The sequence below is a fragment of the Poecilia reticulata genome, chromosome 7, assembly GCF_904066995.2.
Source record: "Poecilia reticulata chromosome 7, P_reticulata-male-v2, whole genome shotgun sequence".
Classification (NCBI taxonomy): domain Eukaryota; kingdom Metazoa; phylum Chordata; class Actinopteri; order Cyprinodontiformes; family Poeciliidae; genus Poecilia; species Poecilia reticulata.
In genome coordinates, this window is record NC_088836.1 from 25,433,117 (window position 1) to 25,453,732 (window position 20,616).

A 20,616-nucleotide genomic window follows, 5' to 3' on the forward strand; every position below is an offset into this window, starting at 1 on the left:
TTAACCTTTTTTGAGGTACCGAACCCCCCAGTTGCATATGCGCATTCTTATTCCAACCCCAAATACTTTGTGGTATTCTGATTTAGTAATTTAATTATATTAGCTGTGTAACCACCCCCACACCACTAGAGGCAGTACCAACCCCAAAAAGATGCGACTAAGGAGCAGATTTAGACTACAGAATTTGGTAAAAACTGTGAGCTTTGCTGAAGTAATTAAAGACACAAGTTCAAATCCATGCTGAGTGGAGCTCCTTCAATCAGTGCTCCTCCGCAGATCTGATTGGCTAAGCAATGTAACGTGATCCTCTGCAGCAAGTGATGGCAAAGCGGGGCGTCATCACGACTTTACACAAGTGTGTCTTTATCTCCGCGGCAGAGGCTCCACCGAACCCCTGATACCGACTCATCGAACCCCTGGGGTTCGATCGAACCCAGATTAAGAACCACTGATCTAATGGATAAAACTGATGTACCTGGCAGTATGTTGACCCCGCCTACAGCTATGTCTCAACATGTCCTAGAAAAGAATGTCATTTAAAACAGCTGCCTTCCTCTGTTGTTGCTTATAATTCCGAAATCCTTTAGTTGCTTTTTAGCTTAGCTTTGCCACTTTTACTGATCAGAAAAATATCCGAATTTTTTGTTTCCGACCACTGGTGAGAATTGATCATTTTATGGATTTTAAAGTTGTATATCTAAAAATAAGTTCCATTTCTCTGTAATGGGGTTGATAAAGCTAATAATAATAATAAAAAAAATTGTCAGTGATACTCAACCTTTAATATAACATTTCTGTGCAGATCATTTCATATGGACAGACTGTTTATGTTTTTCACTCTGCACTTCATGGACCAGTGAATTTAGAAAATGAGAAGGCAGCGGCGTTCATGATTAGAGGTGAGGCCCGTTGACTACTTTATGAATGTATTCATACATTCATACACAGAAGGATAGAAAAAGATAAATTCGGTGGATGCCCTGTTGTATTGTGCTTAGTGTCTGGGTATCATGGACCTGAGAATAAAGAAAGTGAAACAGAGTTGGCTTCACCTGTGATTCACTCGTTCCTGCTTTGTGTGTTTGGGAGTGTGTGTAAGGTCCTGGCCCCCGGCTGTGGCATCAGAAACACAGCAGAGGGATCGCAGACATGTGTCAGGTCTGAGGTCAGGGGTCATCATATACAAACATACCCAGAGAAATGGAGTGTTAGACACCATTGAGACCTGTTGGACCACATGACTAACAGAGTTGCAAACACACACAAACCTATGTACATCCTGGCCTACGTTTTTTTTTTCTTCTTCTTCTTATCTCTGTTTGCTTCCATTTTTCTGATGAATCAGTGGGAAGAGGCTACAGCGCAGCAGAAGCAGCCAGACAGAAATAAAACGCAAGGGTTCAATATAACAAGTCACAAAACAATTTAATCCATCTCCTGAACTTACCGATTTTTTATTGTGTATCCCAATATTTCACTCTGAAAGCCATGAGTTATGCTTTATATTTATGACTTTTCTACATGGTGCTACAGGTTTATGAAGCTCTGCTTGGACAGACATCAGTCTTGTCAGCTGGAACAACTCATTTAATGGCAGCGGACTGTTTTTTTTTTTTTTTTTTGGCAAATGTTTTAGTTTATCTATGGAATATGTACATCTAACGGCAAGGTATTTCTACTTTTAATCTTCAAAAAACACAAAGAATATTAAACGTGCTTCACTTTTTTTATAGTTTTTTTTTTGTCTTTATAGTGAATTATTTGCTCCACATTGACACTGTTGCACACATTCCCAACTGGAAACGTCCCAGTACAACCACACTCTGATCATTTTAACAGCCAGGGCTTTAATGAGTTTTTTTAAAGCTGGATCATACTGTTTTGTCCCACACACTGCTCTTCTGCAGCCGTTTGATTTCACTCTTAGTTCAGTTTGTAACTCTGTGTGAGCGCTACCACTAATTACCAACAGCAAAGCTGGCTTGGTCTATGTATTATTTTAGGAAGATGAAAGAACTCATGCTGGCATGATATTGTTGCTGGCATACATTATGTTAACTGCTTGCGTTTAATGCCGAAGGTCAAAGATTTTACTCAGTGACATTTACTTTTTTTAAGATTATGTTTATGTTATGTTTTTCTTTCTTCTAGACAAATGTCAGTTATCAATTGCCGTCCTGCTCACTCAATGTGCTCAGTAGTTTGGTTCTTAATTTATTCTAGCTGTATAAACAACTAATTTACATTTATCTACTGTGCCTTGCAAAAGTATGCTACTCAAACTTTTCCATATTTTATCATGTTATGACCAATTACATTTATCTATATATATTTTATTTACAAGTAAAAATCTGAAATATGTGGTATTAATTTGTAAACACCTGCCTTCATCGTGAAATCCCCAAATAAAATCCAGTGCAGCCAAATTCCTTCATTAAACAAATGAGTAGTCTGCATGTGTATAATTTAGTTTAGGTTAACTTCTATTATGTGAAGGCCTCTAAGGATTGCTGGGAAGAAATACACCAGAGAAGTGTGAAAATTGATGACAATAAAAAAAGTTGTTGTTGAAAGAAAGGCATAAAAAGTCATATTTGTATTTTGGAAACCAAAAACTGCATTTAGCATTCCTTCCCAACAAAGTTATGGAAGAAGGTACTAGAAGTTCACAAAGGTTTTAAAATACATTTAATGCTATTAAAAGTCTATTCGTTCCTGGATTAAAAGCTACATTTTCCTTCTAATCCAGACGTTTTTACTACTCTGTTTTTGTCTAGCCCATAAAATCTCAATAAGACAACAGACAATGTTGTTGTATTGTCTTGCACCTATCTGTTCCTGTTGCTCCCGACTCCTGAGGTGTTGGGATGCATCAGAAAAGAAGTTGCAGTGGGTGTGGTGGAGATGCCGCCGGGGAAAGTCTCTACTGCTTTTGTTTTTGTACTGATGAACTTTTTTGTTGTCTTAAAATATGTATTTTTTAGGGGGGATAGTTTTTAAACTTGTGTCTATGTCAAAATGTGAGAGAGCTCAAAAGCTATGAGTAGTGTTGAAAGGCACTATGCATCTTTAATGTTCTGATTTGCCTCATATCATCACCACCTTTAATTATTCAGTAGTCTTGCTGGCCTGTATACCTTAATTTTTGGCACCTTTTGTGTTTACAAAGGTGAATCACAGTGTGATGGTGCTTATGCATACTCTGTGTGTGGTACCAGGATTTTACTGACAGAGGAAGAAAAAGCATCTTCGCTCCAAGGTGGAATCCAAAGCAAGCCTTTCAGCAAGGCAACTTCAATATATTTAGTGCTACCTTAAGACCGTATCAGCTTTGCAATGCAAGCAAAGCCTGAAATTCGATTTGATCTGCATGGCCACCATCATTTAGCTACGGCTAATGTCTGTCCTTCTTCCTGCCTTCTATCTGCGCCTGAGCTGCCGTGAGCCTTTGGCTCCAATTAAAGCCATGATGCCTGGCTTTGGTTGGTATGGTGACCAGACAGGGCACAGACAGAGCTGTGATTCCCAGGTGAAAGGTGGGATAGACTTTCTGATGCGCTCCAGCACCCAGATAGAGTTACAGCTCAATTTTAGCCTTTCATCGTCATCGGTCTATCCTCCAGACTAATATGGGACCTAGGAGAAGAAGAGAGAGGAAAAATAGCTTCATCTTTTGCTCCTCTGTTTTCCTATCCATCTCTCTATTTTTATTCCCTCCATTTTTATTACTCTCTATTTTGAAATACTCAACACCAACCTTGGTAGAGTTATATTGGGGTTGTTTTGTTACAGAGCGGACTTTGAGATGAGCTTTATAACTTGGTAGGCTGAAAAGCATCACTTCTACCTCAGCGGCTCTGTCACTTGGAGAAAGTTGAGTTTTTTGACCTTTATCCTGCTTTCTTTCAGCTTGTTCTTTCAGTGTGTGCTTTGTTCCCTCACTTTTTTGTGGACAAGGCAGGATTTGTGAATTAATAATAAGTGGTTCAATAGCTGGCCCTCGCTGTGCTCCGTCACTGGAATCAATAGTGGAAGTTCAGTGGCACTGAGTGCTCTGGAGGAGCGATAAGGAGGGGCTTTATCCAGGTGATCCATATGCTCGGTTTGGCATGTGCCACGATGCGTGGGAAGGAGTGTGTCCTCGACTCATCCTGTTGCTATGCTGATCTCTGGGGACACACAGTTTGCGTCTTCACACGTCGGTTTCATCATCTGCTGCTATCATAATAATATTATTTAACAAATTAGCTAATTGTTTGAACAAATGGTAAGAAATGTGTACATATCACTCAGAATGAGCCATTTCTGTTTAAAGATTTATTTATATATACTTCTTTTGACTTTAGCTCCATAATTTAGTGTATTACTTTCTGCCCTTTCCACCTAATTACCTATAATTTCTATTTAGGCATCAGAGCTTATGCTTCTAAATGTCTTGACTGATGTTTATCTTAGGTATTAAACCATATAAAACCCATGACCTTATTTTGAACTTTGCGGTTAAATTCCCCTGCTTTGCATTTTAGTAGAAGGCAACACCATTTTTGCTAATAATGAACAGCTGACCTTTTGTTACTGCAGGCTAGTTCATCTTCCATTTAATTGCATTAGTATTTTTGTACTGTAGGAGCACAAGCTGCTAAAACAGCAACTCTGCGGCATGACACAAAATGAGGTTGAACGTGATTCCCTGCTGGCCATGCATTATTGAAAATACAAAAACATCCTCTTTACAAAGTGTCATAATAAGGCAGTTGTGCAGAGGTTTGGTTTGCAGTTGCACAGGAGAGGCCATGCTGTAGAAAAGCTACAATCTGATGGCACCTTTATTTACAATGTGCTGAGAGCCACCGTGGATGATTTGTGGAGATTAGCAACGAGGATGTGAGGCATAAATCAACATCTCTGCAGTCACTTTATTCCCTTTTAATACATGAAAAGTAAAGAAAATGAAAAACTATTCAGAACACACACGGACCAAACCTATTTAGGCACAAAGCTACAAATCCTCAACAATTCAATTCAGCGTTTTGTAATCAAAGTGTGCCATGCAATTGCCTTAAGAAGACACCTTATTAGATTATAGATTGAACATAATTCAATTTCAGTATAAATTCTGCTTTTCTCTGAAGGCTTCAAAGGTTTGTTGAAACATCAGAGAATAAACAAAATCCTTTATCGCAAGGAAAACTCCAGACCGGTCAGGAAGAAAGTTGTGGAAAAGTTTAAAACAAAGTTAGCTTAGAAAATACTGTCCCAAGCTTTGATCATCTCCACTTTCAGTCCGTCAATAATCAGAGCAGCGGCCAAACAGAACTATGCAAACTCCAGAGGAGCTGAAACTTTTCAAAGCTCGGATGAAAGAATCTGCAAACAGGACAAGTAAAAGTTGTGAGATCCACAAATCTGACTTGAACAAAGTCACAAAAAGAAAGCAAAGCAAAAAAAAAGTCCTGGATGTTTTTAAGGTACGCAGCTGTTTTGTAGACACATCAAACATGTGGGAGCAGGTGGACTAGTCAGGTGACAATAAGACAAACAAACACATAAATAATTTGGGGATGAGATCCTGCTGTGCGGATAATTCTTCAGCAGGAATTAAAATGTTGGGGAAAAAAAGCATATCTGGGGTTTAATACAGGACAATTCTTAACAAAAGCCTGTCAGAGTATGCAAAAGATTTGAGACTGCAGATAGAAGATCACCACCCTCAGACGGTTTAGTCCAAACATCATTCATGCATTACACTGGCCCAGTCAGATTCTCAGAAGCAATCATTTTCCCTCCACTGACATTTCTGACTCATTGTATTGGTCATAAAATCCCATTAAAATACAGTAAAATCTGTAGTTGACAAAATGCAAAAAACCAAAAAAAATTCAAGGGCATTATTTTGCTTTTCTGAGGCACCGTATGATGAACAGTATCAACATTTCAACCCAGCACATTGTATGTCCTCGTCCCACACAGTCCCACCTGCAAACAGACATTGACAGCGTGCATTTCAAGTGAATAACAAATGACCTGGAGGCCACAACTTTTACAAACTGTGAAATTCAAATTTGCTGTCACAGAAGTTGTACATCATGACTGCACATAGTCCTTACTGCTCCGTGTGTGATAGTATGCATTGACACAGAGAATGGAGAGCTGTAACCAGTGTATGACATGGGCTATTTATAAATAGCATCCCGGCCTCATCCACTGGCAGCAGCTGAGAGCTTCAAGTCTGAGTAGTGATGGCAGCCTCCCTGAAATGTGCATGAAACCAGCTTAGTGCTATCAGCGCGGCATCACCGCCAGTCACCAGCCGCCCTCTCGTTCTGCCTGGCTGCTGGGGACCAGATAAGAGCCCCCGCCGCCCTCCCCCCTACCGCTTCCATTCGCTTTATGTTGCCCCCCCCCCCCCAACAATTCACCCACCCTACACACACCAATTCACCCTTATCCTCTTTACAAGGTCTTCTAGGGACAGAGACACTGATGTGTAGCTACAACCGTAATTTATATTCTTTGTAAATTGTCTGTGATTTTTTCATTGAGATAAGTGTGGAGGGAACATCTGTTTCCTGCTGGAAGGCAGGGGGCTGGAGCCGGAGTTCTGTGGCAATTGCAGGCAGTATAGATAGAGAGAAAAGGGAGGAGTGTGATCTGTCTTCCTACTCTGAATTACAACTCCAATGGCTCCGCTACCCTCTCATCATTACTATGGTATTTAGTTCAACACGCTGGGTAAACAAACATTGAGCTCCATCTGCACAGCCTTGGAAATCAGTATGTTTCAACATGTTTGGCAAACTTAACTTGATGATTCACTGGACTAATTTGTGTCAGTTGTTGTTTTCTTTCCTAATTCGTTCAAATACTATGTACATAGTAATAGTGTTTCTGTTAAACTAGACAGTTCACACCGGGCAACCTAACTTTTTTTTTTTTTTTTTTTTTGGTGAAAGTCTATGTGACGAGATTTTAAAAGATGGCGCAAAAACCTATTCCAGCTGAGCCCGACTTGCGCACCACATTTCCCCTTACACCCTTAATTATCATATACCATTAGGCATTCACGACTGTGAGTTGAGGCCACTCTAGACCAAAGTACTAGGAACTGTGGGCATTGCAGTGACCAGGTGCTAAGGCCTCATTTGCAGTCAAAAAGGAAGCCGACCGGCAGCGTCTCGACGTACATGCTCTGGCAGGGAGGGAGTTGGCGAGCTCCGGAGCAGTGCAGACGATGAATCTCAATCTCGAGGCCGTGGCAGATTTACATTTAAAGTAGTTTTAGCGAACGCCCCACTTCCTGATGCATGCTTTGGCAGGGCTGAAAGGAGCAGCTTATCTGCGAGTCATCAATTGCACGTGATACGTTCGGATAGGCGCTCCCAATGTGAAGCCGGCACCTCTCTACTTGCACGTCTACAACTCACAGATGATGTGCCATCTAATAGAGCACCATTGCTTGCGATGTAATTACATTAGGTGTGAAATATCGCTGGTCGGTTTTGACAGCCGGAGATGTGCACATTTATTTTCACATGGGTGATCTATATTTCACCCGTGATTGACAGAAACAGAAATGATCAACATCACTGCTTTATTTATGTTTTCTCATTTTACTTGTTACTACATTGAGCAGGGTGACTGGAAACTTTGTACATATCTCTAAAAGGCTCCGTCGGGAGTTTTCAAGAGCATATTTGTCACTCAGAATAAAACTTAATGGCACTGGGGTGGAGCTTCATATATATATATATATTCCACCTGGTGGGGTTAGCAAAGGCTGTTCATTTACATTACGTCGCAATATTATGCATGCATGTGGCACATCACTCACATACCAATTGATTTTTTTTTCTACTTTGCAGCTTTTGGATCAAATTCTGATATATGACCATGTTCTTTTATAATAACTTCCTGATCACGATCAGTTTCTTACGAGAGGAGACAATTGATTGAATACTCCGTTTAAACTCAAACCGGTTATTAATCATCAAATAAAAAGTTTAAGACCGATAGCCTCATACTTGAAAATCCTCTCAAAAATCTGCCTTTCATGCAATTTTCTGCTAGGCATTCACATTTTCCTGACCCGTTGGTAGCAGAAGCAAGGCTTTTTATGTTTTAACATGACAGGATTGTTGAGATCCAGAAGGTGTCTTGCAAAGCACCTTCACTTCTAGGGTTGAATCCTGCCAGGCAGTCAGTTTTAATTTCTTAAAAATTGAGTGGTGAACCCCAAACAAACTTTACCTGTGGTGTGCCTGAGGATCCGGCAGGCTGTCTGTGAAGACACAGAAAAATTTTTAATCTGTCAAAATAAGCCCTTTATTGGTGCAGACTGAGCTCAAGAACCATGAGACAGCGTCTGTAATCAAAGGACAGACAAAAATAAAAAAATAAAAACTTTAAAGGCTATGTGTCCTCTTATGCCATAAACTTGCTCCTTTTGACTTAAAAAGTGAGTAACCAAGAAGGGTCACTGAATTCTCTGCTTAGAAAAAAGTTTATTCTGGACTTTGCCGATGGCTTCCAACGGTACTGGCATGACGAGGAGATCTCTCTGGAGATCATTTCCTTGCATCATTGTCGAGGAGGCTCCATTGTTATCTGTGAGCTTTTTGCTTCGGTGGAACAATGTAGCTTCAAGTTGCGTCACACCGCAGCTGGGTATGTGGAGATGACATTTCTCTGGACTGAGGGTCCTCATCTGTGGCGCGATTCTACAGCGCGATGCTGCAGTTCTGACAAATGACTTCTTCCAGGAAAATAACACCTCTCTGATAATAAATCATTAGAGGTAGACATGTTATGTCTTTCATAAAGCCGTCTTCTCCATATGGATCAGTGTCGCAATGAGGCGGGAAAAATTCACATGCCTGAATGGGTGTTAGAAGGACTCAACAAAAATGGTGGGTGAACCTACTTTTTGAACGTTTTTGGTCACTTAGTTTGGATTTTTCATGGTAATTCTTTAAAACCTTTGATCAGGTGATTGACAGCTTGTTACACAGATGTTACCACTGAAACGTATTTCCAATAAATCACTTTGTTTGTTTGATGTCTCTTACAGTTCATCCTTTATCATTTTGATGCCCAGCTTAAAATTTGGTTCAAATCCAGCATGTTAGAAGGGAAATTATACTCTTTTAATCAGGGGTTTATGCACTTATAAAATTATGACCATTCAGGTAAAGTAAAAATATTGCAATACATAGGGAGTAAATATTCTTTCCAAAGAGGCTGATGTGCTAGAAACTGAAAAACTGTGCAAGTGTAGGTGGGTTCATGGATGATTTGAAGAGCCCCACAGGTTTAATTGTTGACTTGGCCTTTAAATTTCACAGACCTCTATCCAATCTGAGCCACTGTGCAATGTGCCTCAATGGGCTGCCTTGGCAGCAAAATGCGACGCAGCATACTGCCGTGTGGTTGATCATAATTTCATGTTATTTATTTGGTCCCACAATTTCCTCCCACTTTATAATGTGCTTGGTTGGTTTTTACAGGGGAAACGCGTACCATTAAAAAAAGACTGACTTTTGGTCTTGCTTCATTAAACCAATCTGGATAATCATTTGTCGTAGGGTTAGGGGTTAGGGTCAGGGTGCCATCCACCTCTTCCAGAGAGATAGATGTGATAACATAGCATGTTTTATACTGTGTGATTATCCATCACAGACGTATCTGTGTGCAGACTGCTTCTAAAGCATGATTGTACAGAAGAAGATTTACAGTTAAGTCTTACAAGCCATTTGTAAATCTGGAGCTTAAAAATGTTTTTGAGAATAATCCACTAGTTTTTTTTTATCGTACAATTGTTCATACACTGCATGTGAGTTTAGAGCTTGTCCATTTTGCCCCATTTTTGTTTTTATCCTTCACAAATTAATCATTCTAGGTATATTTCATATTGCCAATGATTTTACAACATGCCAAAAACATCTGCATTCCCACACATACTGTATAATGTGTGACCAAAAGTGTTGTGGAAAGCTTCTTGAGACAGCCCAGTCTTGATACAAAGCTTCATATATGGTGTTTGCTCACTCTTTGCAACCACAACAGCTTAATCCTTCTGAGAAGGCTGTCTTCAATGAGTGTCTTGTGAATACATTTTGACCATTCTTCCAATGGGGCACCTTTGAGGTCAGACACTGATGCTGGATGAGAAAGTCTGGCTAGCAGTCTCTACATTTATTCATCTCAAAAGTTTTTGCTGGAACTTTACCCAATGTCAGAAAACGACAACAAACAATAATGGCATCTGCACCAAACTTTACAATAATAATATTAATGTTATAAACCTAGCAACTGCAAAACCCAGACTCATCAATTGGGTTGCAGACAACGAGCAGTGATTCGTCACCATCTTCACTCCTCTAAAGTCCAGTGGTGGTATACTTTACGCCACTTCATTTGAAGCATATACTTGGCCATAAAAATCTAATCATTGAAGTCATTTATGTGCTGTTCTTGAGGTAATTTGAAGACTGTTTCAATATTGGAGTCCATAGCTGTTGACTGCAGGAACTTGTTAAAGTATGTGCTTCAGCATCTGCTGACTCCCATTCTGTGATTTTCCATGATCTGCACCCACACTGGAATTCAGAGAGTTGTTTTTCACAAATGTTTGTAGAGACAGTCTGCATGACTTAGACCTAGATTTTAAGCTCTTGTTTCAATGGAAGTTGTGGAATATCCGTATTCAGTTATTTGGAGAGTTAAACCAACACTTTTTGATAGACAGTACATGCTGCTGCTATGGAACTGACTGAAGTGTTGCCCAGATGTCACAATGACCTAAAGATAATGTTACTTAAACTCATACTACACCATGCAGATGCTTTATCTACGCTTATGAAAATTCATCCACCACCTGTTGGATGCTTAGAAAACGGACAACAAGCTGACCTACATGTTGATTAAATTCAGTTATTTGATTTTTTAGTCAATTAATTCAAATATGTACATACTTCAGGGAATTCCTTAGATCCACAAAGTTTTTGGGTTTTCATTTTGTGATTGTTAAACATGGACAAAAGCAGAGTGATGTCATTGCAACATACCCACCACACAAAAGAAAGAAGCATCAAAAACAAAGCATACTTCATAGACGTAACAGGATTTGATGTCTCACAAAATATGCTTTATTTCTTCACACTTAGACCCACATAAAATGCATTTTTAGATACGCCAACCACATGGCAAAATAGGAACCAGCATGACAGCAGCTGTAAATGAATAAATCCACATTGAATTTTCTTTTTCTTTTTTTCTTCCATAATTCTGGCATGAATCACCAGTGTTTTTCCACCAACCTTTTTCTTTAACAGATTTGTTTTCCTGTCTCTGTTTATGATTTTCTTCATCTTATATTTTCTCTTTGTGCCTTAAGACTGTAAAGCTGGGATTCTATACATTTTTTGTAGGGTTTTTTTTTTGCAATCGCTGCCTTGGTTTTACTGTGCTACCCATTCTAAGCACGTCAACTGCCTCATAAAAAACCTGTACCCTCCTTTGACTTTTTTATTTTATTTTTTCAAATGAACAAATCTGATTGAGCGAATGTCATTACCTGAGTAAATTAATGTTTCCTAAAGGAGTGGACAAGGCCTAACACCGTCCTGAGGGTAAATCTTATTATCGCAGAAAAGTTCAAAGGAGGAAAAGGAAAGGCGGATGTGGAACACTTTGACAGAAGCCTGCATTTCCATATTAATCTGCTACATTTCAGTATCTGAGACAAAGGGGCCACCTGTCAAGCTTTTTATACGAGAACACAGCTTTTAGCTTTCCTCTCATGTATAAATATGTGTAATTCTGATAAAATTAATTGAAACGCCTAAGTAAACAGTAGTGGGAGAGAAAAAGAGAGAAGACCGCAAGAGGGAGAAGAGATGCGTTATGTTGACAAAGCAAGACTTTTTAACCGGTCTACCATCCTGTCCAGAATGGACACCTAGGCTCTCTTTTAGTTCAAAGTGCCTTGAATTGTAAATAGGATCTACCAAATGCTCCCTCCAAAATAGCTGAGCGAATAAGTTTTTGCACCGAGCCGATAAATGCGGCATTGAGCCTTTGACTCTGAAGCCTCACCCCAATTTCCAGTGCTCTGGAGGGGATCAGATAGCCCTCTGTCATTTGATTTTCTACCTTATCTCATCTGCGCCCATCTTTTTGTCTCATGCTGGGCTACATTTTAAGAAGCTCACACTTCTCATATCTTTTTGAAGGACAAAAACGCAGAATGAGAATGTAATAAATAATACCATAGAACTTTTCAGACGGGTCACTTTCAGGTTCGATTGATCCCAAGCAGAGATGTTGGGAGTCTGAACTGGGTTGCTTTTATGGTAACTCGAGCAATCTGGGATGCAAATCCTTAGGAGAGCATGTGCTGATTGTACCAGTCTGCAAAAATCCCTGCTGCTATTTATGATCACTGCCCCACTATGGATGACATTAGGGATCCTGCAAAGTAGAACATGATTTATATTTTGTGTACATCCCAGCCTTTGAGTGGTGGAGTACAACTTCTCAAGCATGACCAATAAAAATGTCTTCCTAATAGCTGTTTCCTGCAAAGTATTCAAAGCTCAAAGCAAGAGGCGAGGGGAAGATGGCAGGGAAAGAGGGGAGGTGTGGGTGAATTGAGGTGAGGGATACTGAGACAGATGAAACAAAAGGGAGGGGGTGAGAGAACAGGAAAGGAGTCGGCGCGAGGGAAAAGACGGAGACGTTCCCCGGTGCACCGCCTGAGCTGACTGACGAGAAGGAGAGAGGGGCTGCGGCGAGGGGAGAGAGAGAGGCTTGGAGATCAGCACAGAGTGAGCGCATCAGTGTATGAGTGGCGTCTCTCATTAGAAGGTGCTGTCAGGGGCCACAGAGCAGGGGCCATAGGGACCCCACCTCCTCCTCCTCCCCCTCTTCCCACCGGCCCCCAAAATCCGGCAAAAAAAAAAGAAAAGATTGATGAGTGATTCTAAGATAAACATACACCACGGCCCCCAAAGGCAGCCCTGCAAAATGATGCATGCAGGGTTATAAATAAACGTTGTGAAAAAGGAAAATGTTACAGTAAACAACAAAACAATGCAAAACAACGGCTCTTATTTATTTTTTTTTTTTTTGTTTATTGCTACAGAAAGCACAAATCAACCAGCTTTTTTTTTTTTTCTCTCTACTTTGATGTGTTTTTCTAGCTGTTTGAGTTTGTGGGGTTTGTGTGTTTCTGAAGGAGAGGAGGGGTTGTTGTGTACACACACATTGTCTATATGTGGGAGAAATGAGCGGGAGGCTAACAAGGCTTACCAGCTGCCTGAACGCTTAAGCCTCCCTCAGTTACCCAGCATTCTCAGCAGCTCGGGCAGGTGTCTTTCCCTCTCACTCACTTCGCAGGAGCAACAATGACATAAATCTTTCTTTCTGAGTAAGATCCAAACTGTAAACAGTTGTGTGTGGTGAGTCTATGTTTACCGTAGTTGTTTTTGCACAAACGTTTGCAGTTGCTTTCTGAGACAAAATCAGGTCTTGCCACAATCAAGCTTTTTTTTCAGTAGACGTGCTGGTAGTTCACAACCATTTTATGGCATTCAGCCCTTCAGTAGATAAGTTTGTTTTTCTTTCTCTCTTCAAATCATATATGGCAACAAATGATCAATTAAATCGGTTTTTACAAAGTGACCTGTATTGATTTTCCTGAAATAAAGGTCAACCCAATACCAAACATTGAAGAACATCATGTAACTTTTTGCGTGCTTTATTTTTAAAAATTTAAAATGTATCCATAAATGAACATCATTTTGTAAAATATCAAGCTCCATCACACTAGTAACATCTCTATGATGTGCTCTCGTTTTGTATGGTGCGTGTTTATTAGGACGAACAGGTAAACCTTTACTGTGATGAAAGAGTCCATTTTTATGCACACTGTGAGCACCCCAAGTAGTCTGATAATTATTACCTGAATTATTCAGACAATAGATGGACTGTCTTGCTGTTGGAGCTACAGGAGACATTCAACATGCTAATATGTGGGTCAGATAAAGGTTTCCTAGTATAGCGCGAGTTAAGTTAATGATTTTTAGTCAGACCATTGCTGTGACTTTTGATTGGTACTTGCAAAACTTTTACAACTTCAGGAGAGATAAATGTTGGATATGTATAACAAAATATAACACTTATGCCACGGAGCTTTTCAACATATCTAAAAAAATCCAGCAGTTTGGATTAGCTGCAAGTCAAATTGTGAGTACTGCAGAAAAACATCTGATACTGACAGTAGGTAAAGTGTTATTTAGTTAAAGCTGTAGTAGCACCAAGGGTTATGGAATACAATAACCATTTGCAATCGAGGATCTTTTAGAAAATTCACTCAGCTTTTAAACTCCATGTAAAAATTCTCTGTTGTTGAAGTTTTGAATCCAGGAATTTTGTACTTTTCTGTGGCAGCAGCATTCTTCTGCCATGCCAGCCAAATCATCCCATTGGCTATACTGGTGACCATCTCCAGCGGTAATTGGGTAATAGGCATTCTGCATTTGCAATGATAGGTCACCAGTCCATCTCAAGGCTCAACCAAATGATCCTTTTGTTAACTTTCTTTTCCATTTCCAGAGCCTGGATGTATTTCTCACCAGCAATACTTTTATCTGTGCTAATGAAATAAAAAAAAAAAGTCTTGCAGATTAGACATAGCAAAAAATGAACATTAAAGGTTTCTGTTCTGCATCACACACTGCTAAATTATTTGCAGAACATGTTTCTGTGTATTTGTCTTTCTGACAGTGTACGTCTCATGCACATCCAATTGTTGATGCTGAAAGGATGTTGTATAAGTCTGTCCCCGCAGAAAGATTATATATCTTCTCTCAAGTCAATGTATGCATTTGTGTTGAATGATGGAGGAGCCTGAAAATATGCAATATGAATTGATTCGAAGTGATAACACAAAGCGTTTCTGCAAAACAGGCAAATACCAATACACACAACCATATCCACCGAGGCTGCGTGCTACTTGTTGAAAAAGGCCATACATATTTTATGTTACACTTTCTGTTAATGTTGAGCACAGTATGCCAAATGTTTCTATTACAAACCTAAGTGGAAAGGCAAATTATCATCAAACAGTTATCATGGTGAAGCAACAGGCTGAGGTCTGGTGGAGGGAGGATGAATTATGAATGGACTGTGGGAGAGAGTCTTCTCTTTTCCCTGTGGATCTCCAGCACCACAACTCATTCAGGTTGGATGAATGAGAGATAATGATGGAACCTCACTCCTCCACACTGTTCTGCCACTCGCCTTGCACTAGCCTTTATATAATTTACCCTGGAAGGAATCACACTGTAACTTCTGGCAGGGCACACGCTCTATAAAGGCTGAGCAATGCTTTGTTCGTTGTCAGACCATGAATACCAATGCCGAGAATCTCCATGAAGAACTCTTGTCATCTCGGTTACTGGTTACATTTTCTGCAGGGTGGAAACTTGTCGGATCTCGTTGCTCGTCTCTGAAGTGAGTTCCTTGGCTGTGCTGTACTTTGCCTATTCTCTTATCTCATTTAATCTCGCTCCTTTGTGGTTCCAGGCCGCAGAATGGGTCGATGATACTGTACAACAGGAAGAAGGTGAAGTACAGAAAGGACGGCTACTGCTGGAAGAAGAGGAAAGATGGGAAGACCACGCGAGAAGATCACATGAAGCTGAAAGTGCAGGGAGTTGAGGTGAGTGGGGGTAGTTTGAGGAGGGGTGGGGGAAACTAAATGTGAAAGGAGAGGATGGGGGAAAGAGTTGGGGTGGAGAGCCGACGTTCATTCTGACACAGACAAACGAAGGCCCACGCTGACTTCTCCCCTGGCTGTAACGGAGACAGTCGCACGGTGCAGTAGACACATGTCTCCAAGGAACCACACCAAGAAACAATGCGGCACAACAATAGTTTTCCCTGGGAAGCCAGTGGAGTGGAACCGATTGTTTGTACCTTATTAAAGCTGTGGTTGTTGCCTTTGCTCCAGAGAGCCTACATTAATCTTGCTGGCTCAAAGCAGCGCTGTAGAGCAAGTGTTCCCTCACCTCAGACCAAGTCGCTGCCCATACCAGCTCCTGCCATAAAACGGCCATTTGTATCATTCTCCGCTCACCTGTGGCATTTCTGCAGCGTTTAAACACGGGTTGATGTACGAGCTGTTAATCAGACACAAAGACTCATTGTTGTACTTTTAAAGCGCTCGGCAGAACAAAAGTCTGGAATCAGGTTTGTTGTTACTGACAGATTAAGTAACAAGCGATGAAACCACAAGAACAAGAGTTGAGGGATCGAGATAAGAGAGGTTTGGGATTTTTGATTCCCATTCAGAAAAAACCCAAACACAGAGTATACAGCCATGGTGCACACATCGGGGAGTCATGTTGTGTGTCTTTGTCACACTGTGTGACAAAGACAAAGCTTGGGCTTTCTACCTTCAGGGGCTTTGCTCTCCGTTTTGTCTCTGTCTCCTCTGCATATTTGTCACTTCAAGAAAATGGCCTCTTTATTCGTGTAGCCAGTTCAGTGTCATCTGCGGTGTTCTGATAACCTGCTCAGGCTGCAATCATCTATCCTGTTGGACTATGACAAATAATTTTAGCTAGTGAAGATTCTGGTTAGACGGGTCATTTTATAATACTATCATTAATATACAAAGGTTGATGGTTCGGATGTTCCTTAGCCTGTCAGTTTCGATGAATTACAAAAGTGTTCTTATGTAGTGATTGTTGTTCTTGAGTTTATCTCCAGATCATTGAATGCATTGAGCCGCCCAACTTTCATGTTTTCTCTTGAGCAGCTAGATGCATAGCTCGTGATGTTCAGAGGCAATACTTTCTGTCTCTTTTTTGTTAATATCCACAAGTTTTGATTTCATACAAAAGTACACTTATTTCGCAAATGTCATTTCCACTGTGTTACTCTAAATATTAACTTCTGGTTAACTGATGCATTAGAAAGTTTTTTACGGCGGCTCTTTTCATATTTTTTTATTTATTTATTTGCTTTACTCAACTTGCTCATTACTAATAGTACGGTCAGTTTCAGTGTCATACAAGCACAAGGTTTTGCCCTGTACCATAGATAGTTTTTGGCAACTGTAATTACTGTTAAAATATTTTTAGCATTTTTCACCTTTAGTAAAAAGGTACTTCAGTCTGTCACTGTTTTACTTCTATCAATTACTGGTCATTTTTTCTGCCTCATCTTATAGTTATTTTAATATTTTTTGTGTTCTCAAAATGTGTCTGCCCAAGAAAAGCTTCGGACATGTGCTGCGTTGCATCCAAACAAGTTGAATTAGGCTGGTTAATTAACTTTTTTAGGAACTTTGGTCATAAAGATGCCATTTTTTTACATGTCAAATTTAAACTTGAGCACAACTCTTCCTGGAGATACTAGATGCTGCTGCATGGAGGGTTGGGGGGAAAAAATCTGTAAACTGAGAAACTTTTAGGGCAAATTCTAAGATTTTCCTTCAATGGGAAGATAAATGTGACTGCTGTGGGGACCTTTTAGGATGTTAGATGCACTTTTACCTTTGCTTCTGGGAAATGGTCATTGATAGTGAATGCATCTCCCCTCACTTTAAACTTAACGGTAAAAAGAGTTTTGTCACAATCCTTTAGTACTTTTACCCCCCCACCCCCAATCCTGGTGCTGCAAGCAATTAAGAGTTTATGTTAGCAGATAAGAGAAAGGACCTGCTACATTCTGTCAGTCCTAACTTAAACTGTTGTACAGCTAAGTATAGCTGAAATAGCAGCACAAATGTTCTCTTTAATTACTGTGAGTGACAATTTTGTCAGCTGATGTGCTTAAACAGGATCAGGATTTTATCAAAGAGGAACACCAGCCTTGTAGAGCTGTAATTAAAACCGCAGTCTCATCCGGGCTCTCTTCACTCCAAATTTCTGTCTCGTTTTTCTTTTTGACAACTAAAGCAAGGTATATTTTGATTGAGAGCAACTTCACTATGAATCCAACCACATTAAAATGCAGTTCATGTGAAAACAGAACAAGAACAGATGTAAACAGGTTGACAAAAGCCAGCTTATGAAATAAATAATTTATATGTAGTTTACACACTACCTATGTAATTTATTAAATTAAATATGTTGGTGTTGACAATTTCAAGAGGTCTCTTGTGGGGATCATTTGAGCCATCCTTCTCTGCTCCACTGTTCTGGAGTTCCTCTCCATGTTTTCTGATCTTCATGTCCTTCCATAAATTTTCAGTTTTGCTTTCTTTTCATAAAACACAACTCTACACATGGAAATCTGATAGTATTCAAGTAATTTCTCATTTGGAAGAATCCTAACACTTCGATATGTAACATTAGGTAATGTCGTTTAAATTTTGAAATGATTGGGTTCTTCCTTTCAGTTCTTGCTAAGATGTTTTTCTGTCTAGTCATGGCTTTGCATTCTTCACACTTCTTATTTGTTCCAGTAAATAATCAGCTTAGCTGTGCTCACGAACTGTGCCATGTCTGGCAGTTGTATTTGCAGTGACCCAAATAATTCCTAACAGGCAACATGGTAAATTTGTCAAACAAATATACACTTGACGGTTTGCCAGCATTGTGTGAGTTTTGATGCGCCCTTACCAAATGTGGGAGAGGCAGATGGGAAACATGTTCAATATTTAATAAAAGAAAAAACAAAAAAACAAAAACAGTAGCTCATCACATTGTCCCTTTGATGAATCTTTTTCTAATGAGTGTTCCTACAAAATCTATTGCTTTTCTACAAGAATGTTAGACGGATCCAGATCTGTGTGTTTTTATTATTGCACAGTTGGAATTAATTTATTCGTTATAAACTGTCCCGACGATTTCTATTTCATGATGCAGTTCTGCACACTGGTGGCAGTCTGCTCTTAATGTAGAATGGATCTGAAAGAAAACAAACAAAATGGTGGTAAAAAGTCAGAGATGAAAGTTGTTTTAAAAGCTGAATAATTTGTGTTCTTCCAATTATGCTGAAGTGAGAAATGTTGTGGCTCAATATGACAAAAGTGACTTACTTAAAAATATTTTTGTCATATTAAATATTTAATAGCCTATGTTAAATGATATTTCTTTTGACTTTTAGCTTTTTCAGAGGCTCATGTTTATTACCGTAAAGTATGATATTCTGATATAATATTCTTCAAATATGTTATTCTTACATTAAAAAAAGGCTTAGTTTAATTCTGAAATTAAGATTAATATTTTTTTCGATGGAAACCACACCATTCGCAGGTCAATTAGACATGCTCTCTTTTCAAATCAGCTGATAATTGAATTATTGGTATCATCATCATTATTATTATTATAATTGGCTTTGTTGGACAAAAACCCTCAGTAATAACCAGGGGCTCTGGCACTCATCAGAACCAATAAAACAAAACAAAATAAAAGAGAAATGTATAATATCTTGGCCCTTTATGTTGCCAGTATGAACTCTCCAACCACCAAATTGTAGCAGCAAATTAAAACTTTGGTTTTGAGGTTTTGTCTGTAGCATAATCACCATATTGGAGCGAAAACAGGAGCCACAGATTCACTTATTGATCCAGAATTCACTTATTATATGAGTTTTGTCTGTTGCCATGGAAACCCCGCATGCTCCTGACAGTGACTCTGATATAAGCAACTCTGAAGGTTCAATAACAGTGCAGTTAGTCATGTGGTTGGTTTGAAGAAGGCGACAGGCTCGTTGTCACGCTGCGTTTCCCAGTAACCACTTTTCCACACGGTTAGCAGATTGGAGTAGCTTCAGTGGTGAAATGATTAATCGGGAAGAATCAATTTGTCAATTAATTTAGCAATCGATTAATCGTTAACTGGAGTATACAAACTCAAAAGCAGGAAAGAACAACACAGTCAGAGCAGTAATTGAGCCAAAATATTACAGAGAATTTAAAATTTTGCATTAAGATAAAAAAAAAAAAATTTAAATGTCTGTAAACATGTTCTACCTACTCTGGCATAGTTTTAGCTTCACCTGGAATAAATTTTGTAGGACAAGAAAAATCTCCTAGTAAGCGACTTTTGCTATCTAGTTATTAATCAGTTAATCCTGAAATCAATCAACAGATTAGTACTTCATTGTATTGATGTTAGGTCCAACAGAAAAGCCTGTTGATAGAAGTATTTATTTATTTTATTTATCATTTATATACTGAAGGAATCTTGTTGCATTTTGGGTAATAAAATGTTTTTTTTCGGATTTTAGAAAAGGAATTTAACTGTTTGTTTATTTGCGTATTTAAATGTATTTCTCTTAATGCATTTAAAAAAAGCTTATGTGGTTAAATGAAAAATCTGCAGCATGTGGCACTTTTTTATCTGATTAGTCCTTGATTACTAAAATAATCTTTATGAAACTAGATAGCTTGTCCCACACACTCCCTCTTGAAGACAAACCATCTCTGTCTCATTTAAGAGCCACATCTGGAGAAACAAGCTTTAAAGAAGAAAACAAACACATCACTAATTAATTGGGTTTAGTTTTTTGGCTTCTATGTTTCTCTGTGTGTGTGTGTGTGCGTGTGTGGGCGTGTGTGTGTGTGTGTGTGTGTGTGTGTGTGTGTGTGTGTGTGTGTGT

General features: G+C 39.3%; 1 protein-coding gene across 8 annotated transcripts in view; it reads left to right on the forward strand.

Annotated features, from left to right (window-relative positions):
* The window catches only part of camta1a (calmodulin binding transcription activator 1a), a 390,768-nt gene that overhangs the window by 197,066 nt on the left and 173,086 nt on the right, over window positions 1–20,616 (forward strand). For all 8 annotated transcript variants that reach the window (XM_081609162.1, XM_008414292.3, XM_081609159.1 and 5 more), the window contains one exon: window positions 15,586–15,721. In XM_081609162.1, coding sequence (XP_081465288.1) covers window positions 15,586–15,721 — 136 coding nt within the window. The remainder of the gene's footprint in view (window positions 1–15,585; window positions 15,722–20,616) is intronic.